Source organism: Oncorhynchus mykiss, chromosome 5, assembly GCF_057628025.1.
Source record: "Oncorhynchus mykiss isolate SJ-2025 chromosome 5, ASM5762802v1, whole genome shotgun sequence".
NCBI lineage: Eukaryota > Metazoa > Chordata > Actinopteri > Salmoniformes > Salmonidae > Oncorhynchus > Oncorhynchus mykiss.
Genome location: NC_143026.1, coordinates 15,133,321 through 15,143,397, shown reverse-complemented (window position 1 = coordinate 15,143,397; position 10,077 = coordinate 15,133,321). Strand labels below are relative to the sequence as shown.

Genomic DNA, 10,077 nt, shown 5'->3' with positions numbered 1-10,077 from the left:
TGGTAAACACTATTGAAGTGCATAATTCCAATACATACATGCAGACACAGCATCATTCAAAGACTGGAATTTGATACTCCTGGTATTGGATATGACTGAAAAATAATCTCAAAGACATTCATAACTGAACTGCACCTTTATTTGTGAAGGTAGAATACATGATCAGTGAATATATTAAATGTACAGGCTACAATGTGGGGATCCCATACATGTATATACAGAGGTGGGATCAAGTCATTGTTTTACAAGTCACAAGTAAGTCTCAAGTGTTAGCACACGAGTCCCAAATCAAGACAGGCAAGTCCGAGTCAAGTCAAGACCGACAAGTCTCAAGTCCTAAACTTGGAGTTTTGAGTCCTAAACAAGTCATAATGTGCTCTTCACCAAATGTAATACCATTTCATATTTTTTAACAAGAGTAATTGTATATTACATTTACGCAAATCATGAATGCTTTTAACAATATATATATTTATTACTTTCCAAATAAACTTTATATTTCCATGGAAATACATGTGTAGCCATGAGAAAGACCCCCATAGCGATTGACTATTGAGGATCGCTAAGAGGCGCAATCGTGCGATGTGGGCTTGTACACAAATCAAATCAAATGTATTTATATAGCCCTTCGTACATCAGCTGATATCTCAAAGTGCTGTACAGAACCGCAGCCTAAAACCTCAAACAGCAAGCAATGCAGATGTAGAAGCACGGTGGCTAGGAAAAACTCCCTAGAAAGGCCAAAACCTAGGAAGAAACCTAGGGGTAAACATAGAATGGCCAAAACCTAGAAAGAAACCTAGGGGGGGCGCCAACCCAGACACACACACACCCTCTGTGTGTGGTTACAGGAGGCCAACGTATGTCAATGGTTATAGGAACAGCAGTAACATCAGGCAGGATTTAGGCTATCAACTGCCTAGCCAGTTGTGGCTCAATCTTGGGGTGCAATGTTCACGTTCTCGCACTGACTGACGGTGTGGAACGTTACGTTAGCCTACATGCTACACTAGCAAAGATATACATTATATAGCTGTCGGCTGTATTAGTCATGACTTACCGTTCTTTGTGCAGCTTCAAATGTCGACCAAAGCTGGAAGTTGTTGCGCCTCCGTCTGTATTTTTCTTTGTGCATGTTTTGCAAGTTGCAAGTAGTCTTTATATCCGAAAATAATACTTTTGGGTATCATCTTTCCAAGGGCTCCATTTGAATTCACCCTTTTTTTAATAGCATCATTTTTTATATCTGGGCTTGGGGAGGGTATCAAGTCAGTTCGAGTCAAAAAGCTCAAGTCAAAGTTGAGTTGCAAGTCATCATATTTGTGACTCGAGTCCACACCTCTGTGTAACTAGGACTTGCATCCTTGGCACAAAGTTATATTACATTCGACTCAATCAATAGGCTTCATTAATGTCATTCAGACTGTTTTGAAGTTGATACAACTGGTTATGATAGCTGAGGTTCATAGCTAGGCTCTGAACTAATATGTATATCAAACGCTTAGGATCCATAGACAGCTCGGCTACATAGCTAGCTACGCATCCATAGGCATACACCATTAATAGAAGATAAAAGAGCGTAATTAATCTTTTGTCTACATTGAACTGCCTTAATTTGTGCATGATAAACTACCTTTACACCCACAGCTCTGTCGATTAATTTGAGAGTGGTCATTTATAGCAACATGAGGGGTAGTCTGTAATGCACGACTTTGGGGATTTTCCCGGGGCACATGTGCACTGATGCACTGACAGCCGAGTCGCGTAGGCGGTAGCAGAACTATAAAATGGGATGTATTTCAATAAGATGATAAAACGTTACTTTAGACTTCGTAGTGGTGGTTTGATATGGATAAGTGCGCAAGGAACAACGAGATTCCTCACGATACGTTGATTTCAATGGCGCAGCAAGAGTCTGTTGTTCTTTTGCTCAAACACTGTCAAGAAATGAAGCGACAGGAGAGTCGCTTGCGTCTTGTCACGTTATTCTTGGTTCTGGGTTGTGCAGCTGTATTTGTCTTTACGCAGCGTGTGAATAGAGACTGTAATGAGAAGGTAAGCAATGTGACATCCATATGTTTTTAACGGGGCACAGAGATGCCGGAGAGCTTTAGCATTGGATTTGAATGGAGCTTTAACTTTCATTACTGTGGGTGACCATTAATAATTAACTTGTGTTTGTAGGATTCATTCAAACATGCAGAATTCTCACGACAGCAAGCTATAGGTATGTAACTATTTCGTATGATATGTCTTCCATAGTACATTACTTTGATTGTATGATTTAAGCCTCGAGAGGCGCGTCTATCAGCAGCGTAAAGCAAGCACGTTGTTTTCTTTTTCCTACCAGATCGTCAAGAACAGAACCCGAAGCCAAACGCTCACCTGACAAGTATGTCTTAGTAAAGCGTGTTTATATATATATATATATATATATGCATGTGAATGGACCGGATGTGTGTGTTTGCAACTTTGTAAAAAAAAGTTTGCTGATTTATACCAATTCTTCTTGTTATACAATTGTATTATCTCATGTAGCCTAGATGTGCCTTTATGATTCTCTTTTAGGAACCACATGCTTTTTGGATATCACTGAGAAATCCCTAGTGTATGGGTATGGTGTTATTCACATGCCTAATCAAACTTACTGTTTAGTTTGCAATTAGGCTATAGTGTGCACATTGAGCTGTGGTAATATTGTGCAAGGGCAGCAGTCAGGAATGTTGGCTTTTTGTGTGTTGAATATCAAGTGGATATATTTCCAGAATCACAATCGTTTATATATTTCCTCTGATCCTCTCCATCTTCTCCTACCTCCAGCATCATCAAGGTGCAACTTCGTGCCTGAAGATTACATCCAATGGGAACACCGGGAAACTGGCTTGGCGCACATGCAAAATTTCACCTATGATGAGGAGAAGCATGCTCTGGTTGTCCCTCAGGGAGGCCGATACTATGTCTACGTAGGGTTCAACTTTCGAATGCCGGATAAAGACAAGGTATCTGGCGAGATCCATTTTCTTAGCCTGAAAGTCCAGAAATTCTCCAATAGATACCCAAAAAATTGCTCTATCATGGAAGTCAAGGATAGCATACCAGATAATAGGAGAGGAGCGAGGACTGTGTACACGGGACAGGTGGTTGCTCTGGAGGAAGGGGACCTCCTGAGGGTGTCCATTAATGAAGACAATTATGAACTGATTGACTGTTCAGCAGAGACTACCATGTATATTGGTGCTTTTCTCCTCTAGACAGAACATGTCTATTCCAAAAATAGTCAGTCTGTGTGGATTTATATTATTTATTTCCACGCTTACTTTTAGTAGGACCAGTGCATGTTTCAAGGCACATTTTAAAATCCTTGTGGATACAATGCTCCTGTAACATGCAGGTATTAGTTAAGGCTTTCCTTCTGATAAAGCTGACCTTATTTCAGGGTGGCAGGTAGCCTAGTGGTAGGGCATTGGACTAGTAACTGAAAGGTTGCTAGATCAAATCCCCAAGCTGTCAAGGTAAAAATCTGTTGTTCTGCCCCTGAACAAAACAGTTAAACCCACTGTTCCTAGGCCATCATTGTAAATAAGAATTTGCTAAGCTGACTTGCCGTGTTAAATAAATGTATTAATTTCATATGTACTGTTTGCTACACATTTCCTTTCTTGATCAAGATTAATTACATTGTTGTTAAATGAAATAACTTATTATGATTTTATAAAGTGGGGTCAATTCCTAACTCAAAATGTTGCCTAATCTTTAACGCATGAGATTTGTGCAAGAGTCAACGTAGGATTTGACCCTTGGGCTACAGCCGCTACAGACATATGACGTTTTTATTTTTGTGTCCCTCAAAAACTCAAGTAAATTATTTTCAGACGAGTTGCATACACATCTCTGTTGTCCATCACCTGTCAATGGATTACTCCCATACAAACCCATTGGCTCAATTAGCAATTTTCTAACACAAAATCTTTGTGTGGCCGTAGCCCTAGGGAAAGGTATTAAACTCCCTTTACTGTCTGTTATTCTGCCTGGAAGCAGAATGTCATTTTGTAATTTGGGTGAATTATCCCTTTAAATATGTTACCAAGTAAACACTTTATATTGACCTTTCTGTGAATAAAGTATTTAATTTCTGTAAATAACAAATTTCTACTTTGGGATTCTTCCTTGAATGAAAGAGAAACCTGAAGCAAAGCAGTGAAAGTTGGATAGATGACAATTGAACTCTTCCTGTGTGTGGGTTCCTAAGTGTGAATCCTGGCCTGAAAAGGTTGTGTCATCATCCCTGGAAGTTTTCCATTTCTTAGTCAGTGGATGTGTGTAATGGAAAGATGTTTCTACACTGCAGTTAAATGAATCACTCCACTGAGTACTACTGAGGGGTATATTACAAAGCATGATCAACAAGTTAGCCAGCTAACTTTGATAAGCAACCAGAAATAACTATAGATTTTCTGGTTAAGTAAAACAGCTAAACTTCGGTATGTGTTTTTGTTTGTTGAAACAATTAGACTATGCCCATTTCAAGCTTATCTTTAAAGTTATATCATAATATTTAGGAAAGTTAGCTGGCAAACTCCTTTATCCTGCTTTGTAGTATACCCCTCTGGTCTCCCCTTCATGATAAGCTATTGCTACATTCATTTTTGGACTTTTAAATGAGTGATTTGTACCCATTGAATATAACGGTTGAGTGTTCGAATCTCATCACGGACAACCTTATCATTTTAGCTAATTAACAACTACTTACTACTTTTTAGTTACTTTGCAACTACTTAACATGTTAGCTAAACCTTTCCCCAACTCTAACCTTAACCCTTAACCTATCTCCTAAGCCTAACCTTAACCTAACTAACGTTAGATTGGAATTCGTAACATATCATATTCTTTGCAAGTTCATAACGTAATGTATGAAATGTAATTCTTAACATATCATATGAAATGGATGATGGACATCCACAAATGAATGCATAGCTTACCAAACGTAACACATACTAATTGGAGTGTCCCGGATTTATGTTTACTATGTTATGCCAATGACTGGAACGAACTGCAAAAATCCCTGAAGCTGGAGACTCATATCTCCCTCACTAGCTTTAAGCACCAGCTGTCAGAGCAGCTCACAGATCACTGCACTTGTACATAGCCCATCTATCTACCTACCTCATCCCCATACAGTATTTATTTATCTTGCTCCTTTGCACCCCAGTATCTCTACTTACACATTAATCTTCTGCACATCTACCATTCCAGTGTTTAATTGCTATATTGTAATTACTTCGCCACCATGGCCTATTTATTGCCTTAACTCCCTTATCTTACCTCATTTTCACTCACTGTATATAGACTTTTTGTTTTCTTTTGTTCTACTGTATTATTGACTGTATGTTTTGTTTATTCCATGTGTAACTCTGTGTTGTTGTATGTGTCGAATTGCTATGCTTAATTTTGGCCAGGTCGCAGTTGCAAATTTGTTCTCAAACTTGTTCTCAACTAGCCTACCTAGTTAAATAAAGGTGCATTTTTTTTAAACACTGCCACAGGGATTTTGGCCCACTCCTCCATATAGACCTCCAGATCCTTCAGGTTTCGGGCTGTCGCTGGGCAATACGGACTTTCATCTCCCTCCAAAGATTTTCTATTGGGTTCAGGTCTGGAGACTGGCTAGGCCACTCCAGGACCTTGAGATGCTTCTTACGGAGCCACTCCTTAGTTGCCCTGGCTGTTTGTTTCGAGTCGTTGTCATGCTGGAAGACCCAGCCACAACCCATCTTCAATGCTCTTACTGAGGGAAGGAGGTTGTTGGCCAAGATCTCGCTATACATGGCCCCATCCATCCTCCCCTCAACACCAAAGAATGATGTTTCCACCTCCATGCTTCACGGTTGGGATGGTGTTCTTGGGGTTGTACTCATCCTTCTTCTTCCTCCAAACACGGCGAGTGGAGTTTAGACCAAAAAGCTATATTTTTGTCTCATCAGACCACATGACCTTCTCCCATTCCTCCTCTGGATCATCCAGATGGTCATTGGCAAACTTCAGACGGACCTGGACATGCGCTGGCTTGAGCAGGGGGACCTTGCGTGCGCTGCGGGATTTTAATCCATGACGGTGTAGTGTGTTACTAATGGTTTTCTTTGAGACTGTGGTCCCAGCTCTCTTCAGGTCATTGACCAGGTTCTGTCGTGTAGTTCTGGGCTGATCCCTCACCTTCTTCATGATCATTGATGCCCCACAAGGTGAGATCTTGCATGGAGCCCCAGACCGAGGGTGATTGACCATCATCTTGACCTTCTTCCATTTTCTAATAATTGCGCCAACAGTTGTTGCCTTCTCACCAAGCTGCTTGCCTATTGTCCTGTAGCCCATCCCAGCCTTGTGCAGGCCTACAATTTTACCCTGATGTCCTTACACAGCTCTCTGGTCTTGGCCATTGTGGAGAGGTTGGAGTCTGTTTGATTGAGTGTGTGGACAGGTGTATTTTATACAGGTAACAAGTTCAAACAGGTGCAGTTAATACAGGTAACGAGTGGAGAATAGGAGGGCTTCTTAAAGAAAAACTAACAGGTCTGTGAGAGCCGGAATTCTTACTGGTTGGTAGTTGATCAAATACTTATGTCATGCAATAAAATGCAAATTAATTACTTAAAAATCATACAATGTGATTTTCTGGATTTTTGTTTTAGATTCCGTCTCTCACAGTTGAAGTGTACCTATGATAAAAATTACAGACCTCTACATGCATTGTAAGTAGGGAAACCTGAAAAATCGGCAGTGTATCAAATAGTATTTCTCCCCACTGTATCTATCTGTATATTTCACTTTAATAATAACTCTGTATGTCAAAAGGGAATTTGAACTAATGACATCACTTGTACAATGGAAATACAAACAGCACTTGCCGTTCCAAACGTGAATCTTAACTACACCCTAAGGAACAGTTGAAGTGGACAACGTCAGAGGTGATTGTTATTAATGGTCGTAGAGTGATGGAAAAATACTGTTTAATTAACTTAGCCACAGTTGTCCAAAGGAAGTGACAGTTGGCTCACATCTGACCATCATACCTTTCCCAGTGCTAAACAATTTACGCGAAAGGCAAATGAAGAGCCTTGTTATTAAAAATAACCCAGTGTGGCTATAATAGGGTTGCGTGGGTGAAGACACGCTGGTGGGCATCTATGTCTGCCTGTATCTATAATGTCTGCCTGTGTCTCTACTCCAGCATGGAAAAGGGTGTTCCCCTCTGGTGTACAGCACACTAGGTCGCTACAGACAACGTCATCTCTTAATTCTCATCAATCATTGCTGACATAACGGTTTGATATATGGACAGTTAAGAATGTCAGCAGCACCTTGTGACTATTAGTCTATAGAGAAAGCTAGACCAACAACTTTCTGCAATAACACTGCAACTCAATGCCGTGAACGACAGTTGGCTTAAGATCCCAGGGAAGGTGATATCACTGATGTACTATTGTTTCACCTCCACTACATTAACCGCCCTTTGACGTCCTCCTATTCCTCTGAACCTCAGCGGCCGGGCAGGGTCTTATTGTTGCTCTTTTTTATCATCCTTTATGTATTCAGGGGACAACAACATTGAGAGCATGGTCTTATTCCAAAGGGTGCCCTGATCACAACAATACAATGTAAAACAAAACAACATTATTTATGAAAAACATTTACAGTCCACAGCTACTAGGTCCTCAAGTAACACCCTTAACTGCCCGAGTGGCACCAGAACATCTAATTGTAATGAGCCCTGCAAATTGTTCCAGCAGTGAGGGGCATTAAAACTACATACGGATTTACCTAATTCGTTGGGGACCTGAGGAACCTCAAGAGTTAACCAACCAAATGTTTATACTTCAACAATGAAAATAGGTAAACAGGAAGCTTGTGTAGTAGAGCTTTGTAAACAAAAAGGGAATAGTGACGTGATCTACGGGACTTTAATGAGGACTAACCAACCTTTTGATACAGGATGCAGTGACGAGTATTAAAACTGTCACCTGTGATAAAGCGAAAGGCGCTATGGTAGACGGCATCCAAAGGTTTAAGAGTAGTGGCTGCTGCATTCTGGTAAATTGTGTCACCATAGTCAAGAACTGGCAGGAAAGTTGACTGTACAATCTGCTTCCTGCTGTTCAGGGAGAGGCAAGACCTATTTTTTTTTAAAGAAGCCCACTTTAAATCATAGCTTTTTAAGTAGCTCATCAGTATGTTTTTTAAAAGTTAAATCCTTGTCAATCCAAAAGCCCAGATATTCATAGACTGGAACCTAATCGATTGGAGAACCATTCAATGAATAAATAGCTAGTCCATCAACAATTTTGCCAGAATTAGAGAACAACATATATTTAGTCTTGACCACTGTCGTAATGTTGGCTATTGATTAGAACTTAGTACAATGAAACAGGTCCCTAGTGGGCCAACACAATATGATACCTGTTACACAAAATGGGAATTTAGAAAGAGAGAGTGCACGAGAGAAAAACACACTTGGATACATTTATTAACTTTGCTTAGTTTAGCCCTAACACCTTGCCCCGAACTGTCGCTCTTATGGGTCAGAATATAATGAAATAATTACTCGGCGAAGGTCTCCGTTGGGGAATCTCTTCGTGGACTGAGTTCCGCCTTCTCCTCTAATGGCGGCACCTCTTTTGTCACCGGGTGTAAGTCTTTGATTGTTCACACGATGTCAGTGTCCTTTCTCTTCGTGGTCTGTTTCCTCGCCCTCTTCTGAGGAAGGCTAATCAGCCATGTAAAAAAAAAAATGAGACGTTCCCATGTACAATCCTTGAATTCAGCACCTTTTTACATGTCTCTAACAATTCCAATAATTTAAAAAAACAACATATGTAAGGGGAATGGGATTTCAATATACTGTAGATTGGTAGAGGTCACATCTTTTTCTTGAGGTGTGACAATTTAAAACTAGAGAGAAAACAATGAGAAACAACTACTTACAGTTCACAGTTAGCGTCTAACAATATGTTTGGTTACATCTACTTGTGGAAGTATTTTCAAGCAAACAATTTTGCATGACAAACTTCAGTCATAGGTGTTTTTCCATCAGACTAGACTGGAAATGTTGGCATATTTTGGTTGTAATCTTTTCATCATCTGATCTGGTTGCAAGCATAGCGATGTCTGTAGCACATGAACTACAGCCAACATTTTTTTCTCTCAATCCCCAGTATTCCACAAGGGAATGCAGGGAAGTTCTTGCTTGTACATTAGCTTGTTTGCACAACAGTTGGCAGGACTAGCCCAGACATGAGTAATGTGGGGGCGAAGTGAAATTGCTATGACCTTTTTGGAATCTTGAGGAAAGACTGTGGGATGTTTATGATGAAAGAGTTTGAGTGAGAGGGATTCTCTCTAGGGTATGACACGTGGTTCTGAAATAGAAATCCATTGGTTTTGAGTGACGCAAAGAGAGGAAACCTGACAGAAAAAAACAAGTTTTAACACCATCAGCCAGTGATGCACTGCTGATATGTGGGTGTTATGAGGGCTGATTATATTACATTAATATTTGGTTTCTTTAAACATGGTTTAATTACAGACCATTTAAAGAACTCAGGAACTACAGTTGAAGTCGGAAGTTTACATACACCTTAGCCAAATACATTTAAACTCAGTTTTTCACAATTCCTGACACTTAATCCCAGTAAAAATTCCCTATCTTAGGTCAGTTAGGATCACCACTTTATTTTAAGAGTGTGAAATGTCAGAATAATAGTAGAGAGAATTATTTATTTCATCTTTTATTTCTTTCATCACATTCCCAGTGGGTCAGAAGTTTGCATACACTCAATTAGTAATCAGGTTTGTAGGCCTACCTGCTCGCACATTCTTTTTCAGTTCTGCCCACACATTTTCTATATGATTGAAGTCAGGGCTTTGTGATGGCCACTGCAATACCTTGACTTTGTTGTCCTTAATCCATTTTGCCACAACTTTGGAAGTATGCTTGGGGTCATTGTGTCATGTATTGTCATGTTGTGTCTTTCTGTCCTTTCCTTTCACCCTGTCTCCCTCTGCTGGTCGTATTAGGTTACCTTT

General features: G+C 40.1%; 1 protein-coding gene across 1 annotated transcript; it reads left to right on the top strand.

The window, feature by feature from the left end:
- Positions 1–824: 824 nt before the first annotated feature.
- Positions 825–4,146, top strand: LOC110523275 (lymphotoxin-alpha). Its single transcript, XM_021601842.3, has 4 exons — positions 825–2,055; positions 2,185–2,227; positions 2,351–2,392; positions 2,821–4,146. The coding sequence occupies exons 1-4, from the start codon at positions 1,849–1,851 to the stop codon at positions 3,249–3,251; spliced, it is 723 nt and encodes a 240-aa protein (XP_021457517.3). The 5' UTR covers positions 825–1,848; the 3' UTR covers positions 3,252–4,146.
- Positions 4,147–10,077: the final 5,931 nt, after the last annotated feature.

What these genes read in the sequence shown, in the direction of transcription:
- LOC110523275 (XM_021601842.3), top strand. Translation starts at nt 1,849, where the DNA reads ATGGATAAGTGCGCAAGGAACAACGAGATTCCTCACGATACGTTGATT. An exon ending in CTCACGACAGCAAGCTATAG is followed by an intron (nt 2,228 to 2,350) that starts GTATGTAACTAT and finishes TTTTCCTACCAG; the next exon opens with ATCGTCAAGAACAGAACCCG. An exon ending in GCCAAACGCTCACCTGACAA is followed by an intron (nt 2,393 to 2,820) that starts GTATGTCTTAGT and finishes TCCTACCTCCAG; the next exon opens with CATCATCAAGGTGCAACTTC.